This window comes from Mesoplodon mirus (genome assembly GCF_964341445.2).
Source record: "Mesoplodon mirus genome assembly, chromosome: 16".
NCBI classification, from domain to species: Eukaryota; Metazoa; Chordata; class Mammalia; order Artiodactyla; family Ziphiidae; genus Mesoplodon; species Mesoplodon mirus.
In genome coordinates, this window is record NC_138992.1 from 8523942 (window position 1) to 8551485 (window position 27544).

Below are 27544 nucleotides of genomic sequence, written 5' to 3' on the forward strand. Positions count from 1 at the left end.
TGGTGCCTCAGAAAGGAAGTTGATTTACAGAAAAACAAATAAGGAATCCATCTTGCACATCTGAGCTAAGGACTGAATTCTCATTATTTTTATCTCATTTAATGCGCCAAGCCATTAAATTTATAATTGAGAAAGTTACAACTCAGAGGTTAAGTCATAAATCTGAGGTCACAGCTAGTGTGGCAAACAGGGTTTGAATCTCAGTCTGTGTGACTCTCCATTACCCAGTGCATCTCAGTGTTGCTGGAATGTCTATTTCTTTTACCACTGACAATAGCAGAGGTCTGTACGGACCCAAAAGTAGCATCCAGCTCTTCAGCTCTACAAACATATAAATTTAAAATTTGGGGGCTTCCCTGGTGGCGCAGCGGTTGAGAGTCCGCCTGCCGATGCAGCAGACGTGGGTTCGTGCCCCGGTCCGGGAAGATCCCACGTGCCACAGAGCGGCTGGGCCCGTGAGCCATGGCTGCTGAGCCTGCACGTCCGGAGCCTGTGCTCCGCAATGGGAGAGGCCACAACAGTGAGAGGCCCGTGTACCGCAAAAAAAAAAAAAAAAAATTTGAATGTCACTTACAGAGATCCTTGGAAAGTCCAACCTTTGGTGGATCAACCTCCTGGCGCTGCAGACATTTTCAGAACATCAGGCTCTGGTATTTGATAGTATTCTCAATTTAATAGCATCAGTGCATGACCACCAGTAATGATTTGGACAAAGCACTACTATGTACTACACTCATACTGAAAATAGCCAGAAGATGATAAGCAAAGTGCTGCTTCTCTGAAAGTTTTCCTTATGTTCTCACAGCTGGGGTGACAAAAGGTTAGCTCGGAAGAGCAACCCTCGAGTGACTGTGATGTATCCAGCGGGTCTGATTCACCCCCCACTGCTGGTCCAAGAGACAGCTTTCATCTTCACCATGTTCCTCAGCGTGAAAGCCACTGACATGAGCCCCACGGGAAGTGTGACCTCATTCTGCCTCTCAGCAGAACGGTTACGCAGGCTGTTTTTAAAAGAAAACAAGAGCAGTTGTAGGCTGCCTTTCCCAAGAACCACAAGCTCTTCTATTCTAGGAAACAGCCAAAAGAACAAGAGGCTGCCGAAGACAAAATTTCTCTGCAACGGCCTGCACAGGGCAATGTGTGCAGCCATCTTTTAGGGGGAGGACAAGGTAGGATTTTCCTTTCTTAACAGACTTCTGCACCTGTTGATATGCTGATGCTGTTTTCAGCCAAAGAACTGCTAAGTCCTGGATTTCTCTGCTCTCAACCACAGGAAACTTCATATTTCAGTATTTTTTTTTTTTTGTTATTTATCAATCGGAAGAAGGGACTGGGAACTTTCTTTGGAAGGAATACGTATGGGCAAATTATTTTTCAGTACAGATGAGTTGCTTTGATGGAACTGGTAGATGCGATCTGTTTCTTGAAAAGTCTTAGAGCTGCAACTGAAGTCTTTTTCAGTGTTACTAATACTTGATTAACTATTAGTTAACTGTAGCCTGTTACAACTATTTGTGAGATGTAGCAGTAAGACCTTGCTTTCTGCTATGCAATTTGTTGGCTTAAAATTAAACTTGATGATTGGGAGTCACTAACATAGGGTAATTTGGGCTGGACAGAAAGTGAAAGGACAAGTGACATACTATTATGTTATAGAGCAAACAATATTCTTTTATATTCCAAGCCATTAAAATCTATGAATGTCTACTTTGACTTAGAGATCTTCCAAGGAATGCCAGAAAGTTCTCCTGATTTCTCTTAAGGTCTCTGTAAGGTAGGATCTATATTGTCTAAAAGGTTTTGTGTATAGTTTATTGAAAGAATCGATGTGAAGTTATAGAATTATTTGGGTTTGTTTCAATGTGTGACAGCTAGGAAAACAATCCATTACTAGTTATCACATTTGAAAAACATGGATAGAGGTGATGAATCAGAAAAGAATTTAGTCTTACCTTACTATGCTACAAGGATAGTGATATACACAAAATTTAATAGTCATTGGAAGGTAGATCTATGTCATGAGTGGTAAGTGATCAAAGTTTACGTAATTTACACACTTGGACATGTGTTTAATTTGTAACTGAGAAAGTAAATTATATGTTCAGGAGCACTGAGTTTTGAAATCTGCCCAGTGACATACTATTTTAAGTGCAATGCTACTTATCCTACTTAGAAATGTCCAGGGTGGTAGTAACTGGAAAAGACCACCAGCCCCCCTGTAACTACCTGTCAATGGTTTGAAGTGTTGGGTGCTGGACACCAATCCCCTAGCATTGTTTGAACTTGATAATGAAGTTGATGTGTGTTGGATGATGAAAATACAAATACATCTATTTAGAGGGTTCTAGAACCAATCTTTTTTTTCTGATTTCTTAATCAAATAATTCATTTTTATTATTTTATTTTAATTACAAGTCAACCTTTGTAAGCCTAGCTTTCCTGAATAAAATGTTGTGCTTATTTAGAGAAAAAAATTATTTAGATGCACTGAGCAGGACGATGGAAAATGTAATCTAAAATCGTAGAGACAGACACAATCTCAGTGGTCCTTCAACCCTGCCTTCAATCCCATTTATCTCTGTACTCTTTCAGTAAACAAATCTGACTAGTGCAATTAGTAGATGCCATCTGTTTTGGCATCATCTTTCTATTTTTAATACATAATCCACCTTTTTTTAATGTCTTCTGCAGAAAATCTGTAAAGTTTGAACAAGCAGCCTTCCCAAGATGAACCGAATATCTCAACTGATGTCAACACCAGTAGCAAGTAAATGTAGGAGAACTGCTCTACGCAATTATCTTTTGAACGATTAGACTTCTTTTAGCAATTTCCTTGCTTTGATTTTGCTGATACTCATACCATTAACCATCTGTCAGTAGCTCGTGCTTCTTAAATGCCAGTGTTCACTTTGGCAATGATTTTGACTTCATTTCTTTCCTTGAGAGAAATGTGGTATTTTTCCTTTTAGTAGGAAAAAAAATCACCATTTTTTGATGCCTGTGCATAAATGTGAAAGGGGATTGTTTATCAGTTACTATTAAGATGCAAAACGGTTGGTCTGTAAAAAAATACCGAATGATTTTGATAGCTACTTGCAGAAAATGTGGGCGTTGTTCAAACGGTAGTGGTTTCAAATTTCTTCCTTCCTCTTGTTATTTTCTCCCCAAACCCTGCTTCTACCCTCCCTCACACTCCTACAATTTTCTCCTTCAAATCCACCAACCCAATCTGAAAGTCTAAACTCCTTTCTTTGTCTTAGATATTCATTGTCAGTAATGGAACCAAGTTTCACTGAACCTGTCTATTAGAAGTATTCACACCATTACTATGCAATATAAAATGCTGCTTTAAAGTTTAGAATATTAATCAACTACGACTCTCCCCAGTTGAAATCTGTTGCCATGCCTTTGGTTAAATTGGAACATGAATGAATGCATGATCTATTTTTTAATTAAGAATACGCACAGGCGTCATACATTGGAAAATCATTTATATAAAACAAAACTTTATTTTTTTCCACCACTCGTCTTCTGCTCATTATTTTGTAATAGAAGTGCCTTCAAATGCACTAATGAGAGAGAATCTAGGCAGATGATTGAATTCCTCAAATGACTGAGTAAGCTAAAATAACCAGAACATTGGGTAATTGATTTGGGTTTGGGACAGGTTCACGTAAGATGTTTTCTTCCTCCTTCTCATGAGTCAGTTTGATGCTAATGGCATATTATTGCCTCATCCGAACTAAGGAACCTCTCAAGGAGTGTTGAGTGAGAGAAGAGACAGGAGATAGAAGCCCCTAGATTATGTCTTACTGCCTGTAGAGACCTGGTGACAAGTTGTGCTTGTCCTGATTCATTGGATGGCTGCACCAGTTGGAATCTCTGCTGAGGCTGGAACGTCAGCTATTCACACCCTCCACTGTTTGCAACCATGCATGTTGATGCAGTGTGATAAATTTGTACTTCTCTCTCATTTACTTATGCAGATTCTTCCCGGTCTGAGAAAGAATACGCTGTAGAGCTGTCTCCCCCATGCATTTTCCCAAGGTATTCCATGGGGCTTTTCACAAGAAAAATCAATCAAATTCTTTCTGTATGCATTATTTTGTTGTATTCTTGGCTTAAAAATATTGGAAAATCCCTGGCAGTCCAGTGGTTAGTACCCGGCTCTTTCACTGCTGTGGCCTGGGATTCAATCCCTGGTCAGGGAACTAAGATCCCGTAAGCCACGTAGTGCGGGATATATATGTTAGTTTTAGGTTTCATCCAGCTTTGGTGTGGAGATATATTTCCAGTCCCATGCACATACAAATTGCAAACTTGCCTAACCTAATAAAGGAGTTTGGGAGGGAGGGAGGTGAGTGTGTGGGCAAACATGAATGGTTTGTTTGTTTGGTGAGTGGAGAAACTACCGAATACCGATGCATGGTTCCTTTTTCTCAAATTGATGTCCTCTTAAATATGCTTTTACTGTCTCACTTTACAAGAGCCACAAGGGTCTATACCAGTGCACAAGCCAGCCAATGTCATGTTCCACTAAAACTTGTAGAATCTACCATTTTGTTCAAGTTCTGCAGTGAAGTCTCTTTTCTTTTCATTCCTTACTTTTTTTTCTTTTCTTTTTTTCTGTTTCTCTGTCTGTCTTTTATTCCTCACGCAGGCATCAGCCAATGTTTCCTCTAGCATTTTGTGAAATGTACCAGTGGTATAAAGGGATTATGCTTTGATATTAGAACCTGTCTTTTTTTGTAAATTCTAGGCCTCCTACTACTATCAAATGCATCAGCCAAAGATGAACAAGCAGGTCACATGGAAAGAGCACATGCTTTAGAGTCAGAAAGACCAGTGTTCAAATCTTAACTCTGCCACTTACTAGCTGTGTAAAATACCCAACTTATTTGCCCTTCTGCATCTCATATTTTTTTTTCCTGCTGTACTATAAAGATAATAATACTTAGCTTTTAGGGTGGTTTGTGAAAAGCAGATGAAGTGTGAAGTATGGGCCAGGCTCATAGTAAGTTTTCCATAAATAATATCCATTTAAAATAGTATTTTGCTAACTTTAGTGCATGTAATAATTGTGAATAGGCTTTTTTCTTTGATGGCACCAGTTTATTTTTTTAATTTTTAAATTTTTTTATTGAAGTATAGTTGATTTACAATGTTGTGTTAGGTTCAGGTGTACAGCAAAGTGATTCAGTTATATATATTCAGAATATATATATTCTTTTGCAGATTCTTTTCCCTTATAGGTTAGTACAAAATATTGATATTGCTCCCTGTGTTATACAGTAGGTCCTTGTTGGTTATCTATTTTATATACAGTATGAATAAGCTTTAAACTTAAAAAAATTTTCAGAATTTCAGTAAAGCATGAGGCATGAGGTTGCCTTTCAACCATACAGACATGTACTTGTTTTTCAAACCTAAGACATATACAGATTCACCCAACTAAGTAGAAGACTTCCCTGGATAGCAAATCAGGGAGGGTAACTATGCAATCATTTGTGTGGTTGACCTGAGGGAAATTGGCAAAAGCCAAAAAGATCTCTCTGACTGCATGTTCTCCTATAATTCATACATGTCTGGTGGTTGTGTAGGTATGATTTATCTATTAGAGGGACAAGAGTAAGGATATAGCATTCAGAAGGTTATTCGAAGTAAGGGTGGCTGGAATAGGCTCTGAGCTTCCAACATCCCAGGTAGGCTGTTTTGCAATTTTTTCCATTCAAGGGTGAGGGGTATCATATGGTGAAGAAACTGATTAGCCCTAAGTTTTCATCAAAGTGTTTAAAACAGAAAGAAACGCTCAATGTGCTGTAGCTCAATTGTCTCGCAGGTAAAGAGATGAAAGTCAGAAGTTTAAGAGAGACAGTCTCTGAGGTGCAGAAGTAATTGGTAGCCAGGAATGCAAAGAGGTGGTTTTCCTTCGCAGGGACTAGAAATGTGGTTTTTGTGTGACTGGATGAACCGGATAGACATTGAAAGCTCTCCTCTCATTCCCTCTTTAGTTCTGTCTGTGATTTCCTGGATGGTGACGGTTCCTTTGGGTGCTGCTCCATAGATCCCCTGACAGGCTCCCACTTTACCTGTCGCCGAAGTCCCAGACTCCTCACCAATGGCTACTACATCTGGACCGAAGACAGTTTTCTCTGTGACAAAGATGGCAACGTAACTCTGAGCCCCTCCCAGACCAGTGTCCTGTACAAGGAGAACTTAGTCAAGTAAGTAGAAGAGGTTAGGTAAAAGGATCTGAAGTCCAACCCAAACGTTAATTATTCATTCATTCATTTGTTCATTCAACATGGTTTATAAGGAGCCCATTACGGCTCCAGTTGGTGGAAACACACAGGCTCACAAGGGGCAGGTGTGGCCGACGTGCAAACAAAAGAAAGTAGTGAAGCTGGGCTTCCCTGGTGGCGCAGTGGATAGGAATCTACCTGCCAATGCAGGGGACACAGGTTCGATCCCTGGTCCAGGAAGACCCCACATGCCACAGAGCAACTAAGCCTGTGCACCACAACTACTGAGCCTGAACTCTAGAGCCCATGAGCCACAACTACTGAAGCCCACGCGCCTAGAGCCTGTGCTCCGCAACAAGAGAAGCCACCGCAATGAGAAGTCCACGCACCACAACGAAGACCCAGTGCAGCCAAAAATAAATAAAAATAAAAATTAAAAAAAAATTTAAAAAGAAAGAAAGTAATGAAGCAATACAGGTGCTGGGAGAGAAGCCTGAGAGAGGTTAGCAGAGGGGAGAAGGAAAGGAGGCCCATTTTATTTGAAGCGACACGTTAATACAAGCTTCCTAGAGATGAGGATGATTGATTTGAGTCTTGAGAGGCGTAGGCTGTTAGTTAAGATAGATGTAGGAAAGAGGGCTTCCAGAAAGAGGGAACAGGCATGGAGTTCTAACATACCCTGATATAAAGTGAGAGGAATGGCACATAGTTTGGGAGGGCTACCACTCAGGGTGGAAAGGGCTGCTCTCCCAAGAGAGGAGGCTAAGCCCAGAAGCAGGGCTGGATTGAGGAGGTTACATTCCAGCCTGAGAAGGTTGGGCTTTATTCTGTAGAGAAAAGAGGAGCTATTGACAAACTATCAGATTCATCCTTAGCAAGATAACACTGATTACAAGGTAGAAGATGAATTGTTGGGAGTGTGGATGTGTGGGGAATCAAAATCTTTTGGAAGTGCAATTACCAAATCACGTCACTACCACCCCCTTCCCCTTGACATACTTCAGTGATCTCCCTGTGCTCTTATGTTAAATTCCAAATCCTTCACAAAACAGTCAAGGTTATTCATTATCCGCCTTCTTTTTACCTTTCCTGACTCATTTCCTAGCATGACTCAATATGAGACTTCTTGTTCATATACCCCAGAAAGGCTCCCTTGACTCCAGGTTAGCAATACCCCTCCTGGTGCTGTCAAAGCAGCCTCGGTTAATGCTGTCAGAACACACATCCACAGAGCACAGTTATTGAGGGCAGAGAGGATGGAGCCAGGCTGCCTGGGTTTGCACCCCTGTTATGTCACTTACTAGCTGTATGACCTCAGACAAGTTCTTTAACTCTTTGTGCCTCAGTTTCCTGATCTGAGAAATGAGGTAACAGTAGTACCTACCTCACAGGGCTGTTCTGAGGATAATGTGAGTTACTACTATATGTAAATCACTAAGAAAGACACCAGGCACATGATGAGGTCAGTGAAAGCATTAGCCGTATCTGCATTATTTTTGCCTTTCTCCCATACTACATTATGAACTTTTTTGACCCAAGGTTTTGTCTTTTATCTCAATATACTTGACATTGATCCAAGCACCTGGCACACACAGAAATTTAAGAAACTTCTCTGGAATTAATGAAGGAAACAAATGAAATGAGCTTCACGGACCTGGGTGGTAGAGATGTGCCCTGTGCAACCATTTTCACTAAATTCTCCGCTTTGACCCTGAGTTGACTCCTACTCATGATTCACTTGCTACTTTCATTTCTCTCCAGAATATTTAGAAAGAAAAAGAGAATCCGCCGTTCTTTTTCTTCTCTCTTCAACCTCAGCACCTCTGAATCTTGGCTGCATGGAAGCATCTTTGGTAATGCTGACTCTTCCCCCAATGAGGATGTCTGGTTGGAGGGGGTCAGGAGGCTGGAAACAAACCATTGCAATGAAAATGGTGAGTTTGAACCTCTTTTTCCATGGTGAAATTTCCAAATGTGCAGTAGCAACCATGTGGTCCTGGACCAATGTAAAATCCAGAGACAGCAGTCATTTTGATATAGAGGATGAACCACATTTTAAATATTCACCTAAAGTCCTCTCCATGCTACTTATATAATCCAAATGCATTAGTCTCCATGTCATGCAAAATAGCTTAATTTCAATGTGTAAATTATTAAGTTGATAATACCTGGAACATATTTGCACATCTCCAATGGATCTTTTCCAGACAGGATTTGGGTGGAGAAAGAATCCTGGAATCAAGGTTCATGTCCTAGTTTGGGTACACTGTGATAGTTAACTTTGCTAAGTCTCAATTTCCTCATTTTTAAAACAAGATATGTATACATAGTTATAATAATGTAATACATATATATATAATATATTCCTGTTGAAATATATGTTATACATATAATTAGATATATCATTATACATATTATGTAATACACATTATGTACTATTAATATATCTAAATATGTATGTATAGATACATATATACACATATGTATGTAAACATTGATGGGAATTCAAAGCCTATCTTGAAGATTAAGTGGAACAATGAATGTCAGGCATAGTTCAATGCATGGTACTCAATAATTTGTGGTTATAATTATTTTTATTACTAGAATGGAAACCAAGGGTATTTATGGGGCACCTACCATCTGCTAGGCACTGTGCTAACACTGAGAACAAAAGGGTGAATACAAATATAACCCCTGTCTCTAGTTTACTGGGTCAGGGGTGTGGTGAGGCCCGGACCTTTGTTAAATAACTGCACAAATATAAAATAATAATTATGGTAAGTGCCATGAAGAAAAGGTATATGATGTCCTGGGAGATTTGACCCACTCAGAAACTCAGGGAAGGCATCTCTGTGGAAGTGGCATTTGAGCTGAGCTCTAGACAATGAGGGGGGCGTTTGGGGCAAAGGGGGAAAATAGGAACATTCTGGGCTCAAGAGACACAAAAGGGTACGGTCTGGGGAGTCTACTGAATAGGTTTGCTGGGTGAGGAAAGACCACATGCAAGGTTTAGGAAGATATTCCGTTTAAGTTCCTTTAGGGCATCCCAGGGGCAAGTCAGAGGGGCCATCTGAGTTCGAGCTATACGTCTGTGAGCCATCTCAGTCTAGGTGGTCACTGAAGCCGTGGAGGGAATGAGATAGATCAGGAGAGAGTAGAGTTGGCTAACAGAGAGCCTAGAACAGAAGTTTACAAATCCAAATGTTGAATGGGTGAATAGGACAGGATTAGCCTGCAAAAGAGATAGAGAAGAGGCATCCAGAGAGGGGAGAAGAAAACCAGGAGAGTGGCGTGTGATGAAAAGCAAGGGGAAACATTGATACGGGAGGGAGGGAGCAGTCAACTGTGGCAAGTCAGGTCCCAAAGTTAAATAGGATGTGACTGGTATCACCGACCTGGAGGTTGTTGGTGGCCAGCTGGAAGAGGCAGAAGAGAAGCAGAAACAGGGTGAGGAGAGTGTGGGGGCAACGCAGTGGAAGCCTGGGGTATTGAGGGCTCTTCAGGATGTCTTCCGGGAAGGGAAGGAGGGAGACCAGGTCCCTTACGTACACGCATTGGACTCTGATCACACTGATCTGCGCTGTATCCTGAACACCGTGCTCTTCCTCACTTCTGCTGCTTTGCTCCTGTTGTTCATAGGCTGGGATTCATTCATTCATTCATTCATTCATTCATTTGTTCACTTGGAAGATTTTATTGTGGTCCAACTAGGTACCAGGCATCGTTCTACACACTGGGACGTATCAGTGAACAAAACAGACAAAACTATTTGTTCACACACAACTTGCATTCCTGACAAGGAATGCAATGAGGTAAATTATGAAGCATGCTGGAAAGTGGTAAGCAGTGTGGGGCAGCAAAGGAGGGAGGGATGTGCATTTCAAGTTTAGGTGGGGTGACTGGCATGGCCTTCCTGAAAGGGACTTTTTTTTTTTTACAACTTTATTGAAGTATAATTGCTTCACAATGGTGTATTAGTTTCTACTTTATAACAAAGTGAATCAGTTATACATATACTTCTGTTCCCATATCCCTTCCCTCTTGCGTCTCCCACCCTCCCTATCCCACCCCTCCAGGCAGTACGTTGGAGTGAAGCATCTAGGGAGAAACAATCGGGCAAAGGAAATGCAAGTGCAAAGGTTCTGGCCTAGGAGCCTGCGAGGGGCTGAGTGAGTGAGGGGAGAAGAGAGCTCAGGATCTCGGAGGTGCAAGGGTAGAGCAGCTGCGGAAGGACGTGAGAGCTGTGAGACCATTTCAAAGGCTCTGCTCTCTGCTCCGAGCGAGAGGAGAAATCGCTGGAGGATTTTGAGCAGAAGAATAACGTGATTCAGCTTACATTTTGACAACATAGCTCTGGCTGCTGTGTTCAGGTTAGATGTGAGGTAGGTATAGAGGGCAGAGGCAAGGAAACCAGTGAAGAGGTGTTAGAGTGACTCAGGTGGGAGAGAATGGCAGCTTGAACTAAGATGACGGCAGGGTGGCGGTGAGAATGGGAAGGATTCTGGATACACTTCGACAGTAGAGTTAACAGGATTTTGCTGACGTGGGCTGAGAGAAAGAAAGAGAGCAGTCAGGGGTGCTTATTATACGCTAAGCACTTTACATTCTGTCTTGTTTATGTTCTTTATGCATTATATCATTATTTATATATTACCTTGTTTATATACATTATCATGTTTAAACACCTCAAAGTTCCCTAGGAATTAGGTCATATTATCATATTTATTATCATTATGATAAAATTGAAGTTCCGGGTTAAGTAACTTGCCCATGTTCATTTAGTTTATAAACAGCAGAGTTGGAATTCAACCTAGGTTTGTCTAGTTTGAAAGCCCAGCCTTTGCTCTGTTGCCGGTAAGGGTTTTCCTCTCCTTTCCAGCATATACCTCATAGCCCAGGCCCAAAGAGCAAAGCAAGAGGACTCACATAACACAACCATATAAGAATTTAAAGATATGGTCCTTATGTGTCCACTATTTTTCTCAACCTGCTTCCTGGGCAGACAGCTCAAATACTATATTATTTTTGTGAAAGCTTTTGGATTTGTAGTAATTATAGATTCATAAGGAGTTGAAAAATAAATAATACAGAAAGCACCTGTGTACCCTTCACCCAACTTCCCCTGTTGGTAAAACTTACTCAGTAATGCATTATCAAAACCAGGAAATTGACATTGATGCCAGACCATGAAGATTTCACTACTTTTTGTGTGTGAATGTGTGTGTGTGTGTTACACTAGATTCATTTAAAAAAATAGAGTGCTTGTTAAATGAAGAAACAATTCCTTATGTTAACAAACTAGTAATTAAACTGAGTGTATTCTAGTTCCCCACAATAACAAGGATGTATAAACAGGACAAAGATAAGAGAAGGAGGCAGGGATGTGGTGGGTGAGCCTGGAATGATAGACTGAAGATATCTGAAGAAACTTCTGCACCGTGTTGAGGACTTTGGATTTTATCTAATCAATCAAGGATATTTTAGAAGCCTATTTTATTTTATTATTTTTTATTGAAGTATAGTTGCTTTACAATGTAGTGTTAGTTTCTGCTGTACAGCAAAGTGAATCATTTATACGTATACATATATCCCCTCTTTTATAGATTTCTTTCCCATTTAGGTCACCACAGATCATTGAGTAGAGTTCGCTGTAGGTTCTCCTTAGTTATCTATTTTATACATAGTAGTGTATATATGTCAATCCCAATCTCCCAGTTCATCCCACCCCCTTCCCCCCTTGATGTCCATAAGTTTGTTCTCTACACCTGTGTCTCTATTTCTGCTTTGCACATACACTCTTTTTGATATTCTTTTCCATCGTGGTTTATCATAGGATACTGAATATAGTTCTCTGTGCTACACAGTAGGACCTTGTTGTTTATCCATTCCATATCTAATAGCTTACATCTTCTAGTAGAAGGCTCTTAAGCAGGGCAATGACACAATCAGATTTAGATGTTTAAAGATTGCCTTTACAGCACCATGAAGTGCAGATTGGATGGAGGTACCTAGTGGGAACTCAGAGGCAATTAAAACCAACGGGTACACCAGGGACAGTGGCTCTGGAAATAGAGGGAAGAGATTGAAGGAATCTCTTTCAAGATAGAATTGACACGCTGGTGACAGATCGAATGTAGTGATGAGAAAGTGGGAGGAATCAAAGAAAATGGATGTGTTTAATTCGGGGAACTGCATGAAAAGTTCTGCCTGTCACCAAGGCCTGGAAGACAGTCTGGCCGAGTGATGAGGAGGCTGAGCTTTTGAGCTGAACAGACCTAAATTCAAGTCCTTGAATCACCTTCTCCAACCTGAGTGTTCTTGGGGAAGTTAGTGAACAATTCTGGTCTTCTATTTCTACGTATATAAAATAAGAAAAATAGTAACGTGGAATTGTTGTGAGGATGAGATGCAATAATTCATGGAAAGGATATATTAGTACAGGGTCTGGTATCCTGCCTAATATGAATTAGCTATAAAAAGGCGAAAAGGAACAGATTGGGGTCAGGAAAAGAGACCCTGAATTCTGTTTCTTATGAGTTAAATTTGTAGTACTTATGGGAAGTGGACAGATAGCCAGTAGGGGTTTGGAAGTGTAAGAAAAGAGGTCAGGAGTAAGGAAGGATCTGGATATTGATTTGGAAGCCAGTATGAGAAGTAGTAGAGTCTTTGGAATAAAGAAGGAAAACAAGTGGATGAGCAGAAAGGAGAGTTAAGAAAGGGATCCAGTAATAATTATCCCTAATGGTAATGAGTGCTATGGACCAGCACCATTGCAACAAATCCATTATGTTATGTCATCACTTCTCTCCAAAGTCTATGAGGGAGTATTAGTTGTGTGTGTGTGCGTGTGTGTGTGTGTTAGGAACACAATGTAAGATTTACCCTCTTAGCAAAGTTCTAAGTATACAACACAGAATTGTTACCTATAGCCACCGTGCTGTACAGACCTCTAGGATTCATTCATCTTGTGGAACTGAAATTTGGACTACTGAAGTCATGCAGCATTTCTCCTGCTGTGTCTGGCTTATTTCACATAGCACAATGTGCTTCAGGTTCATCCGTCTTGGTGATGATGTGGAAAAAAGGGAACCCTTGTGCACTGCTGCAGGGAATGTAAATTAGTACAGTCGTTATGGAAAACAGTAGGGAGGCTCCTAAAAAAATTAAAAATAGAACTGCCATGTGACCCAGCAATCCCACTTCTGGATATATATTCAAAGGAATTGAAATCAGGATCTCAAAGAGTTCTCAGCATTCCATATTCATTGCAGCATTACTCACAATAGCAAAGATATGGAAACAATCTAAATGTCCATCAGCAGATAAATGGGCAAAGAAAATGTGACATATACATACAGTGGAATGTTATTCAGCCTTACAAAAGAAGGAAATCCTGCCATTTGCAACAACATGGAGAGAGTATTATGATTATCCCCATTTTACGGAGGGGGAAACTAAGGCAGATTAGATACTTTTCATGGGGCCACGCAACTAGTAAGTAGCATAGGCTGGCCTCAAACCAAGGATTCTTGAGTATGTGCTCACTGTGCTACACCCAGGACAGGCACTGTGGGGAAAGTTTCTCAGGCAGAGGACCAGAACAGCATGATGCCATGAAAGAAGAGCATATAAAGAAATGGCTCAGGGTGTGCCACTTGGTAAAGAGGTCAAGTGTCCTGGAGCCTTAAAGAAGTCTCTGGTAAAAGAGTTATGCACCAGGGCTTCCCTGGTGGCGCAGTGGTTGAGAGTCCGCCTGCTGATGCAGGGGACAGGGGTTCGTGCCCCGGTCCGGGAAGATCCCACATGCCGTGGAGCGGCTGGGCCCGTGAGCCACGGCCGCTGAGCCTGTGCGTCCGGAGCCTGTGCTCCGCAACGGGAGAGGCCACTACAGTGAGAGACCCATGTACCGCAAAAAAAGAAAAAAAAAGTTATGTACGGCATCTTCAATCAGAAGGCAACTGGAATACAGCAGAAAATAACACAACAATGTAAAGAAATTATATTCCAATAAAGATGTTAAAAAAATAAAAAAGGCAACTAGAGGTGATCCTGCCAACTCTTGGCATCCCGGACAGATTGGCATGGATACCTACAGTGAGAAGGAGCCCTCTTTACTTTTTAATTGAGATATAATTCATATCATAAAATTTACCATATTAACATGTACAATTCAGTGATTGTTTTAGTATATTCACAAAGTAGGTTATGAAACCATGACCACTTTCTAATTCCAGAACATTTGCACCACACCAAAGAGAAACACCACACTCCTTATCAGTCATGCCCCATTTCCTGTCCCCCTACCCCTTAGTAGACCATTAACCTACTTCCTGTCTGCATGGATTTGCCTATTTTGGACTCTTATAACTTTTTCTTTTTCTGGAGGAAAAATTAAACCTTTTTTATTTTTAAAAACCAAAAACACTAGGAAAATATATCACAGCCTTGAAACAGCAAAGAGACAGGCTATATTAGCATTTCAAGTAATTAAGTTGGTAAAAAGACAACAAGGTCCTAATCAAAACGATAAGGTGCCAGAGCAGGGGCAAGAACACTGCGTGTTGCAACGGTCCCGGCAAAAGTGGTGTTTGGTCATGGTTGGGGGCCTGCCCTTCTTTTGCCCTAAAGGAATCACAGCTCAGCCCTGAGTTGCTTACTTTTTCTTCCGTGACCTTCGTGTTGCCAAGGGATTGTCTCAATAGCGTTCTGTTATTTCAGGGGGCAAAGTCAGCAATATTGGGCTTAGGCTTTCATTCCATTCTGTTTTATAAAAACCAGGTTTTTCCAAATCCAGTACTTCATAACTCTCTCAATTTCACTGTTCTTTCCTGGATACTAGTATACAACACAATCAAAACCTCCTTGCCTTTTAAGGGTGGGCTGCATCTTCCTCTCATTGGCAGCACAGCTGCAGTAGTGGCTTGCTTCTGCTGACCTATCTTATGCACTTGGGACATCCATCTCTTGGTCCTAGGCTGACTTTCTGGAACACATGGGGCAAGCCTCTTCTTGGTTCTAAAGCAACGTTTTCCCAAAGTGTGGGTGAGGCGACAGACGCCTCTAGGACACGACAGTAGTGAATGCCCAATCTCTCAGTGAGACCGAAGCTCTGACTCCTCTTCCAGATCTCACCATCTTTCTCATAAAACCAAGGAGAAGGGCTCAGATGAGAGCCTCAGTTGCTTTAAGACTCCCGAACACTCACTACTCTCTCTTTTAACAAAGAACAGACTCAGAGCTTTCCCCTACAAAAGTATTTAGTGCAAATTAAATAAGGTCTCATTTTCACTGTATTTGTTTTTATATTTACTTTTTCTTTAGGGCATTTAAATGATTGATATAAAGTTTCCTTTAAAGTAAAAGACTAAACTGAAACAATTTAAGAAAATATGTAATGGCTAGGAGTTAAGAAGGCTCCGGGATGTAGCAAAAATCAGGAAAATGATGCTTGGATGTCTAAAGTTTGGGAATCACTGTTCTAAAGGCAGAGTTTCACATATTTGTAAATTAACATCTTGTTTTCCCATAGTTGCCTCTTCAAAATATGTCCAAACAACCTTAAAGCAATTGGACCACAGCAGTACCGCATGTGCATGAGGTATCTTGTTAAAATTCTCATGGTTTCCAAATATCTTCTAAATATAACAAATCAAACCACCCCCCGCCAAATCAGTAATTAGTCAACCCGGGTGCGCACACACAGGATTTTGAAAGCTCTCATTTCTGCTGTCAACTGTAATCAAATCTTCCCCAGACTTCTTATTTTCCGGATTTACCCAAAGCCCCATGACTTTTATCAGCAATTTAGTTTTCTCTGGAAACGTCGCCGAGTTAGAAGACTCGAGAAGAATTCAAAATTAAATTGTTTTGTTGTTTTCTCTCTGGGCCATGGATGCAATCAAAACTTACTTCCTCTGATTTCCTTTTGCTTCATTTTTCAGGCTAAAAATGTTTTTGTGTTGTTGTTGCCTATTTTGTTTATCCTCAGCTCACCCCTTCCACAGCTGTGTCGAGATACCTTTCCTCATTAGCTGTAATTCATTCTTTAGCCATGGCATTCTGTGGCTCCCCAGACCCAATACTGCAATTTGGGATGCATCCCCAGAGCCCGTGAGTCATACTGATAGAGGATCTAGGATTCATGCCGGGAGGACGAATCAGGACTTCCCGCTCTATTTCTGCCAGTCCCAAGAAAGAAAGACAAGATGACCTCAGACAAGGCACCCTTGCCTGAGGTCTGCGTTTTTCTCTTGCTCTAGCGCCTCTTCCGTAAATATCTTTAATGGCAACATCTGTATGTCACTTTGTGTTTCCCTCTATGGCAAACAAATGCCCATTCTACATTGCAAGGATAGGGAATGTGCTCGGGAGAAATGGATTCATCCTTTTAAAACAGGAGTCAACTACCCTGCATTTAAATAAATCAGGAGGAACAGAATGAAATTAATATCTTCAAATATAATACCAAAGAACTACTTACTGAAAGGTTTTCTGCATTATGATTCTTTCATTTATTATGAAGGTTAGAGGGAAAAAATGTCAGTGAGGGGAAGCGTGAAATGGGGGGCAAACCGTGTCCTTTCAGAGATGAAAATTCCTTGATCATTTTTTGTTAAGGTTCTTTTGTGGTTTCTCTTTTTAATGTCAACTCTTCTTGTAGAAAATTCTGTGTAATATTTCCAGTATTCTACACGAGATACATTTTTTCTTTCATCTCACTCTCAGTGGCAAAGCATAAGTTCAACACAGCAGCCTTGGATGACAGCACAGGAATATTTTTACTGTTCTCACATCCTCAACCATATCTCCACAGATCTTAGTTCAGTGCCATTCATGAATATATAATCAGCCATGAAAGTTACCAGTTCCTTCTCACTTCCATGTTAATTTGACCACATAGCTTCCTCTCTTTTTTAAAAACAGCTTTATTGAGGTATAATTGATATATGCAGATGTACTTATTTAATGTGTACACTTTGATGAGTTTGGACATTTGCAAACCCTCCTGATACCATCACCAGAGTCAAGGCAACAGACATCCAACACCTCCCGGAGTTTCCTTGTGTCCCTTTGTGGAGTCTTTTGTTTCTGCGGGGGGTTTGGGGGGAGTCTGTTTTTTGTACTAAGAACAAAAAGCGAGATCTCCCTTCTCAACACATTCTGAAGTGCATAAAATACCTCATTGACACCTATAGCCACTATGCTCAGCAGACCTCTAGAACTTTTTCAGCCAGCATCACTGAAACCTTATACCTGTTGAACAACTCCCCATAGCCCCCTCCCCCCAGCTCCTGGCAACCACCATTTTATTCTCTGCTTCTCTGATTTTGACTATTTTAGATACCATGTGTGTAAGTGGAATCATGGGGTATTTGTCTCTCTATGACTGGCTTATTTCACTTAGCATAATGTCCTCCTGGTTCATCCACGATGTTACGAATGGCAGGATTTTCTACTCATTTGCCTATTGGTGAAGACTCGGGTTGTTTCCATAACTTGGCTGTTGTGAATAGTGCTGCAATGAACAAGGTCCAGGACCTCCTCTGCAACTTGATCTTGACTGGACGCTCTGCATGTTTCACTTTCTACTGTTTCCTTTTTCTATGGCAACCAGCAGGGATGCTTCTGCAGATTGCTTTGTCAAGAGGCAGCAAGTCGTGGGTGGGAGGGTGGGAGGCAACCTGCAGGGTTGGCAGGAATTCCCGTGTCCAGAAGCATCAGTTCATTAGCTCAGTATCCAGGCCTGTCCTGTGCATTATAGGATGTTTCACAACATCCCTGGGTTTTATTTCCTTAGATACCAGTGACACCCCATCCCTTCTCCCCTGCTCAAGTTGTGACAACCCAAAATGACTCCAGACATTGTCAAATGTCCCCTGGGGAGAGAAATTACTTCTGGTTAAGAAACACTGTTATATGAGGACCCCAAGTGTCTCTTGGAGTTCCACAGTCGTTCCCAGCTTCCAAAATGGAGAGGGGCCTCTCTCCCATCTCTTACTGCTGAGTGAGCACTTCAACACACCAGGTACCTCCTGTTACACTCATGCTCCAAGTTGCCCTCAGGATAAATCTTACCTCCTGAGTGTGACCCATGAGGCCCTTCATGATTTGACCCCCTCTTAGCAGTCCAGCCAGAATCATCTTCCAGGACTTCCTGTCTGACCACATGGGAGGCCTCCCTCTTCTGGGAACCTGCCATGTTCTCTCCTAGGCTGATGTCTTTCCTCCTCCCCCTCTCTGCTCCCCCACCTCCCTGTCTCCCCTCCCCTTCCCCTCCCCCTCCCCCTTTCCCTCCTTCTCCTCTCTGCCTGGCCTGCCCTCTTCCTGCTATCTCTCTGGAAGCACTCCTACTCAGCCTTCAAGTTTCCACTTCAGCACTCACACACTCCCTCCTAGGCTCCATCTGGACACCTTCTGCCAGGCTTCCACATAGCAATGACCTCGTTGCCTCTTAGCTGTGGGCTTGTGTGCCTGTCCCTCTCCAACTGTGAGTGGGGCACAGCAGTATCTACTTTGACTTCCGACTCCCAGCCTCTGGAGCTGTGTCCTGTGTGCAGTTATACAATAATTCTGCATTGAATGAATCAACGGATCCGCCCGCCCCGGGACTCATGAAGCTTTTGCCTTCCCCTCTACCTGGCTCCCCTTCCGGAACTCTGGCTTGGCATCTTCTCTGGGGCTGTCACCTGTGGGCTGCCTTAGTCACTTTATGATCCAGACATGCCATGAAAATAGAGGTTAGGAAAAAAATATCTCTGCTCGTTCAGTTCCAATTTTCTGTCCTTCTTGAGACTCTTGTTAGGATCATTAGTCACCGGAAACACACACACACACAAATACACACAAGCACGGATCCCTTCTGCTTTTCCAGGAGGTGGTTTGGACTGGTTGCTGACGGATAACTGGGAGTCGGAGAAGCTAAATGCAGAGTCTGTGAAAACCTCCCTTTCCAGCCATGTCACCTCTCAGAGTCCTGGAGAAAACTCCCACAACCTGCCTCCTCAGTCCCAGTTCACAGCTTCTGAACATTTCCAGGAAAACATTTTGGATCATCCAAGTGAGTTTTGTTTTTTTTTTTAATCTTTGCCATACCCAAATAATTCTTCCTTTCAGGGCCCAGAGATGACTAATGTCCCCTTAGGTGCTGGTATCAGCCTGTGCCCATGTGATGCATTCTCAGAGAAGTGATTGATTTGGAGGTGTCATCTCTGAGGCACCAGAAGGACTGGATTTGCAGTGTTATTTATTTTTTAAAAACCCTGAAGACATTTGGCAAAATGTTAAGCTTGGCTAAAGCGGAGTCGTGCATACACAGGTGTACATTATTATCACCTTTATACTTAGCAGGGCATTTGACATACTCTATAAGAAGAAAATGAAGGGAAGAAAGAAAAGAACGTCCTTTCATGCTATGCCCCCAGCAAGGAAAGTCAAAAGATATCAAGGCATTGTTATTTCCTGTCAGTAGTAAATCTGAAATAAATTCAGCAAGCATCTCCCTTAATCTCTAGCTTGCTAATATCAGATTAATCATGTTTGCACACAGTGTCGCCTCAAGGCTCTATCTTCAGCTTGCCAAGGTTCAAAGCCCAGTGCCCATTTGTTGGCTGGAACTCAGAAGCAGTTTACCCAACCCTCCAAAATTTCACGTTTTCATCTGTAAATGGAGATAACCATAGTGCTTACCTTGTAAATGCCTAAAATAATCCGTGTCAAGCACTTAGCATCGTGTATACTAAGCACTCCAAAATATGATGTTATGATTACATAAGATTGAGGTTAAACGGAAAAATAATATCTTCTCTTTGTTTGCCTTCCCCAAATCATGAATATTTATTTCACTGACCACTTCTACTCCTAAACACCAATATGCTCTGTTTTATTTTGTTCCCGGTGCAGCTATTAGATAAGTGTTGAGGGTTTTTTAGTTCCCTTTCAAGGTGTTGGGATGACAGGGAAAGCAGTGTTTATTTTTTAGACAGTTTCCCGGTGATCAACACCTACTAAGGCTTCACAGCCACCTCCTCCAGGGATTCCACCCTGTTTTCTGAGGAAGAGGTGTTAAGTAACCCCTTTTTGTGTTCCTCCATGCCCATTTCCTGCACTGCTTTTGCATGTGTACTTTTGTATCTCACACATCATGCTGTGAGCTCCTTCAGGATGGGCACCATGTCTTAGGCATCTGTAGATTTTAAACTTAGCCAGGTAGTGCTTGGCACAGAGCAGGGGCTCCATGACTGTGGTGGACCAGTTAAGTGTGCTATCTCCATTTTACAGATAAGAATACTCAAGTTCTGACAGGTCAAGTAAGCCTCTGTACATGTTCTTTGTTTTATCTAGAATTTCTCCCACGGGCTATACCTGGAAGACCCCTACTCTTTCTTCAAGGTACAGTTCAGAGGAGACCGCTTCTGTGGGGCCTTCTCTGCCCCCTGCTGGGTGGTTGAGGTAACACTTGGCTTCCCTAAGATGCCATGGCACCCAGCACCGTGTATCTATCTCTCTGTTGACGCCATCTTCCTTTGCCTCACCTGGCTATGAAGCCCTGAGTGGACAAGGTCTCCATTTGATTCTATTTTATGTCCTTCGCATGTAGGTTTTGAGTGTGCAGGCTGTTTCAGGTGATGGTTCATATGCTAGGGATATAGGCGTGCATGACATCACCTTTATCACTCAGGGCTTTTTGAGTTCCAGCGGATGGCAATCCAACTCAGAGTGGATTAATCAATCATTGAATGTATTGCTTCATATTATTAAAAATTCCAGGCAAACATTTCAGGTTTCTGTCAGTCTCTACAAGTCTCTTTTCTTCTGTGTCAGCTTCACTCTTTAAAATGCTACTTACTACTCCATGGTAGCTCCTGCTGGCTCTGTGCCTACAACTTCCCATGTTCAAGGCCAGCAGAAGGAAATTATTGGCTTCTCAAGTTAGGACAAAAGGGCAGGCTTCCCCGGTTCCCATTTACATGACAAAACCAATCCCTTTGTCAATAACTATGTAAAGCTCCAAATGGCTTGGAGTGGATCAAAGACTGGGAGGGAAATCAGTCTGTCCATGGGTACTATGTACTAGGAGAAGGGGAGAGGGGGCTTCCCAAGGAAAATATGGGCACTGCCACCAAAGAACAGCAAATAGATGCTGGCTATTCTCAATAGTCTGGTGGGGAATTATAGAGAAAGAAAACAGCAATTTTAATTCAGTGTGAAAATGTTGTTGATGGAGACAGGCATAAGATAAAATGGGATTATAAAGAGGGAGAAGCTAAGGGCCAAGGGGGAGCTGAAGGCATCCAGGAAGGCTTCTTGAAGGAGGTTACACTTGAACTAAGCCAAAATCAATGCTAAGTGAATGGCTACTGAGGGAATGAATCAATGAACACCTTGTCCACAATCACACAATGCATATCTTTATAGAACTTGAATTTAAACCCAATTTTCTTTCAGTATTCAAGTCTAGTGATCTTTGCAGTCAAGCTAGACTTATTTCTGTGAGAAAATGGGTTTCAAATTCTACATGAAATCAGAGGAAGCTAAGAATAGAAACACACTTTAGAAGGATGGTTGAGTGTTCAACTGAACCCACAATAACTTATTTAAATCACAGTATACATGAAATACTGTACATTTGCAGTGACGTCATTCACAACTGCTATATTTTGCATTGCCAGTCTCCAGTGTTCTGCCCGCATTATGGACTAAGTAGATTTTTGTTAGCTGACTCGATCACCATTCAGAGCACAAATGGCAAAAATAAACATGTTCATAGCTCAAAGTCATTCCAAGTTTTAAACAACTATTTAAACAAAAATTGAGCTTTTGAAGCATTTGGCAAAGATTAAGCTGAGGTTTGTTCTATTTTCCTTTAGATCTTTATGTGGCAATCCTTAAACTAGCTCTGATTTCTTTTAGGTGATTCGAATAATACTCAGGGTCACAACTGGTTTAACTCTTCCATTTATAACTTCTGGAGGATTTGCAGTCATTTCCACTGTGGCTTAGTAGCACTGAAATATTTTACGATAGCAAAGAGTTTCCTAAGGACAGATAGTTCAGAATACTTATTCTCTTTTTTTGCCCTTTAGAGACTCCCAGCATGCCAAGTTGCCATTCTCTTTCCCTGCCCCATTTTAGGCAAAACATGGTGTTCTGGCTAGATGTGTTTTTTCAATCTTGGCTCTGGCACCTCATAGCTGTGTGACCTTGGACGAATTTCATCATTTGAAATTTGGTCTTCTCATTTGCAGAACTGTGATAATGGTTCCCGCCTCACGCTTTTGTCGTGTTGATGAAATGAACTGATGTAGGGAAGCTCTTTGTGAATCATGAGTCACTCCACAAACTTGAGGCATTAATATTATTGTCAATATCATCCCAGTTAGATTTCTGACATTAGCATAAATTCTAAAAAGCCTTTCCCCAGCATTAAAGTAAAAGGCAAGTCCCAAACTGTTTATGTAATGTAATCATTTATTTATTTTTTTAGTGATAGGGCAAAACTGATCTTTTTCAGGAAATATGGCCCTGTACAACATTTGATAATTTTATCTTATCACTTATGACAAATTACTTGAGCTGATGTACGTTTGAAAACCATGTTTTTGAGTTCTAATTCATTTCTTTTTATTTTTCCTGTTAGAAACCAGTTTGTTACGAGAGGTCTCCTTTCAAGCAACTCTGTTTGCTGCATGCTTAATTATTTCTGCCTGTGCAAGGTAATTCAGATTTTATGTTCATGCAGTTGTGTTTCATAATTAATGAAGCTGTAATTGATTGATGATTTCCTTGCCTTGTTCCGCAAAGCATTTTAGGTAGCTCTGTGGTTAAGATTTGTTCATTTGTCTGTCCATTGCCTTTTTATCTATCACCTCCCTCCTCCCATTATCTCACAAAACATACTAAAGGCAGTGGATCTTGCTAGAAATTGGAGTTTTACCATGCATTAGCCTTTGTTTAAATCCTCAGTGACTCCCTGTTACAGATACAGTCTAAGTAACCCTACTTGGAGTTCAAGGGCATGTGAAGTCCCCACAGTGGAGTCCCATTGGGACTCCATCTTTCCCATTATATTTTTATATCCTCACATAAAATGTCTCCTCAGCATCTCAGAGGACATAACGCTCTTGCCTGGTTATAGGCACGTTTCTGTTCTACCCTCTGTCCAGTGTGTCCTTCCTATTCTTTTCTTGCTCAGGTCTCCAGGGCAGTGATCAAGTCCCATCTGTGCTAAACCCACCTGTGCCTCAGAGCCTTTGCACTTGCTATTTATTCTGCCTACTACAGACTTTTTTTTCTGGAGAAACAATAACTTGTGCCCTTAATTCTTTCTGGAATCTGTCCAAATGTCACATTGTCAGAAAGCCCTTCTCTGACACTGTATAAATAGAATACCATTCTCTATCACACACATCTCACTTGGCTTTTCTTCGGAGCATTTATTACCACCTGACCTATTATGTGTTCACTTGTTTAAATGCTAACGATCCGTCTTTCCCTACAAGATTGCAAGCTCCTTGAGAACAGAGACATTGTGCTAGGGCCTCATCGATACTTGTTGAAACAATGAAACAGGGATGAATGGTACCTCCTGGGGTCTTTGTGGTCCTTGAACTCCAGTCACCAAGTACTGCTTCCTCTCAGGTCCCTCCTGTTGATGATCAAGTATCTCACATCACATGGATCACTTGGGGGAGTTGTCTTTTTAAATACAAAGCCCTGGATCCCATCCCTTGAGATACCAATTTAGATTGAGTGAGAATCCATACTTTAAACCAGCTTCCCAGATAATTATGAGGTTTGAGAAGTATTTTTAGATGATAATGGAACCAGAAGAACACAAAGGGGTTGGGGGGAGTCCTGCAGTTAAAAATACATTTGCGAAATTCTGCATTTTATATCCCAAGTTGGAGGATCACAATGTGTATTAGCATAATAAAGTCTCAGTGAAATAATGTGGTGAAACAACCTGTTTAGCTTTATTTAATTTAGCTTTTCCCAGACTTAGCTGATCATGGAAACTTATCTTTATTTCACAGGACTATTAATAAAGTCTTCCTCTTAGGTTAATTTCTGTAGAAACTCCTCCCTTAAGAGGAGAACTTGACTCCCCATCACTTGAATTTGAGCTACGTTTGGAAACTTGCTTCCAAGCAGTAGTGTTTGGAAAGAGGGGGAAAAGGAAACTTTTCAGTTGAGAAAACTGACAAATGGTACCTCAGATGATGAAGGTCAACATCAAAAGGGATGAGTTATGTTGACGGCATGTACCCTTGATATGATGAGAATGGCACTCCACCTCTAGGGTCTTCTGAACCCCAGTCTAACCATGAGAAAAACCCAACTTGAGGAACACTCTCCACATTGTCTGACCAGTACTCCTCAAAACCGTCAAGGTCATCAAAACCAAGGAGAGTCTGAGAAATCGTCACAGCCCAAAGGAACCTAAGGAGACATAATGACTAAATGTCATGTGATATCCTACGTGGGATGCTGGAAAATGGATCAATTAGGGAAAAACTGTAAAGTTCAAATGAAGTGTGGAGTTGAGTTATTAGTGATGCACCGATGTTGGCTCCTTATAATTATGGCAAAGGTACCATGTAATGTAAGATGCTAATAACAAAGGAAGATGGATATGGGGTATGTGAGAACCCTTTGTATTCTTTTTTGCAATTTCTCTGTATATCTAAAGTTATTCTAAAGTAAAAAGTGTAGTTAAGTAAATAATTGGTTTTTTAAAAAAGAACTATTCCTATGGGCAACAGCATGGATGAACCTCACGGATATTATATAAGTGAAAGATGATAACAGAGTCTATATGATTGTCAAGAAAAGGCAAAACCAATCAGTTACTATAGATGTAAGAATAGTGGTTAATTTGGGGGGATAAAGTGGGAAAGATCAACAAAGGAAACCTTACGGGGTGCTGGAAATATTTTATTTCTTGCTTACAAGGGTTTATATTTTTAAAAAACCCAAAATGTGCACTTTATATGCTTTAGTGTACATTTGCTAAAGCTCAATTTTTAAAAGTTTTTAAAATGCCTATGAAGAGATGTCTGAGAAGATATTTGTCAGAATTTAATGATGAATGCTTCAGGGTGGTGGGATTTTTTTGGTGACATTTTCCTTTTGCCTTTGTATTTATTTGCAATCTCTTTCAATATTCATATTTTGAGCACAAAAGCTATAAAAATATTATTCTTCAAAAAGAAGAAAATCCACTGTGTGATACAATCATCCATCAGATTGACAAAAACCCAAAAGTTTAACACCCTCTTTTGTCAAGGTTATGAAACAGTAGGCATACAAAGTTTCTCTTTTTTTTTCTAGAAGTTTTATACTTTTGTGGTTTACATTTCAGTCTATGACTCATTTTGAGTTAAATTTTGTGTTAAGGTGTGATGTCTTTGTATAGGTTTGTTTTTCTGCATGTGTCTAAACAATTATTTTGACACCATTTGTTGAAAAGACACTCCTTTTTCCATTGCATTGCTTTTGCACCTCTGTTAAAAAATCACTTAACTTGTATCTGTATGGGTCTATTTCTGGAATTTCTATTCTTTTCCATTGATCTATATCTCTATCCTTTTGCCAATACTGCACTATCTCTATTACTGTAGTTTTATAGTAAATCCTAAAATCATCCATCTATGGTAACTCTAAAAGAACATCTCATGTGTTGGAAATATACAATTAGTTTGCTAAGCCTGAGCAATCCTGCTGTTTCAGATGGTTTCTGGGAGGAATCATAGCCAGTGTCTTCACATGCTCCTTGGTGATAACCATTGCTTGTAAGTAACCGTTTCCCAAATTACTGCTCTGATTCCTGTATTTCATTCCAGTTTTTGGCATTTAAAAATACTTTCTCTTTCTCCTCCAAGATGTTGTCAAGTCATTCCTTCTCAGCCTTGCCAACTGTTTCAAAGCCACCACCTGCACTTGGTAAGTGTCGCCTGTGTTAGCATCGTTTGTACAAAGACGACCACAATCCGATATCTGAGAATGCTTTCTGCTGAGTAATGGATGGCAGTGACTATGTACAAGAAAGGTCCTGATTATTTGTTCTGAAGAATACTTTCTATTACTGCTAAGATCTGATAGTAGTATTAACCTGTCTCCTCAATTCCTACACCAAAATAGATAGAATTAGTTTTTAAGGCAGCAAGACTAAGGAAATAATATGAATTTTCAATTTTTAAATAGTTTTTAAAGGGCTCTTATAGATTCATAGCACTGTACTTCATAAATAGCTCATATTAAAAGGCTTTTATCTTAGAGTTTCCCAAAGAGCTGGCAAACTGCCCGTGAAATGATCTCAGTTACAAACTGTGATTTCTCCACCATCTCTCACCCACCTACTTAACGATCCCCCTATATGCTGACTGCCATAGTTCAGCATATTTCGAAGGGTGACTGGGGTCTGGGTGAGGTGCTCACAGAATCTCAAACAGCCTGCAAAGCGCCATCCCCTTGCAAGATGGATGGTGTTAATTACCCTCACTTTAATATGGCTGCCAGAGGTCGACTCCCAGAGCTTGGAGGCTGAGGTCTGTAATTCAAATTAGTTTACTGGCCTTCTCTCTTGACACTCTGTTGCCTTATTTATGAAAATTTTCTGCTAATTCTGAAATCACAGTGCGGCTTAGTGAAGACTTATTTTGTTTTGGACTCCAGCCAACATTGATTTACTGTCACGCTGAGAGATGTTTCCCTTCCTTTCCTGGCCTTCCAGGTTTCTAGGGGCGAGCATCTGGTGTAGCTAAGTTTTATTTAACCTGATAGTTAGAAAATTGGGTCCTGAGGTCACCCAAGAAATCCTTATTCTTTAGTTCTTATAAATTAATGATATTTGTCTAAAACTTTTCTAAGATACCGACTTCTCTCCCTCTAGCTACGGGGCTGTGCACAGGCGTATCTCACACAAGGTTAACCACAGATTTGCACGTGTGCTCAGCTTTTTGGGCTGAGATGTTGCACCGGTCAGGACTGGACTAACCTATAATGTCTGAACAAAAGACTTTCATCCAAAGAGTCAGTATGTAACCCGACTTTCAGAAGTGTCAGATGGTGAGAAGAGTAGAAATCCGTTTTCTTTGAGTTTTAGGATGAATCTGTACAATTAATCAGAACGACAAGTATCATCTTTTTAGGAAGCTTAATGAGGGCGGAATTTCTCAAAGCACGGCATGGGGACATTTGCTCTAGAATCAACTGGGGAGTTTGTTTGAAAAGCAGAGGAATGGATCCTGATTCCAGACCTTCTGAATCCAAATTTCTGAGGAGGTCTTTATATATTATTAATA

At 41.0% G+C, this 27544-nt stretch overlaps 1 protein-coding gene across 1 annotated transcript; it reads left to right on the plus strand.

Moving 5' to 3' along the window:
* Positions 1 to 929: 929 nt before the first annotated feature.
* On the plus strand, positions 930 to 26187 carry TMEM71 (transmembrane protein 71; the record flags this gene model as incomplete). Its single annotated transcript, XM_082601265.1, has 9 exons — positions 930 to 1169; positions 2692 to 2773; positions 3987 to 4047; positions 6012 to 6224; positions 8004 to 8176; positions 19114 to 19299; positions 22879 to 22954; positions 25971 to 26032; positions 26123 to 26187. The coding sequence occupies exons 2-9, from the start codon at positions 2728 to 2730 to the stop codon at positions 26185 to 26187; spliced, it is 882 nt and encodes a 293-aa protein (XP_082457391.1). The 5' UTR covers positions 930 to 1169; positions 2692 to 2727.
* Positions 26188 to 27544: the final 1357 nt, after the last annotated feature.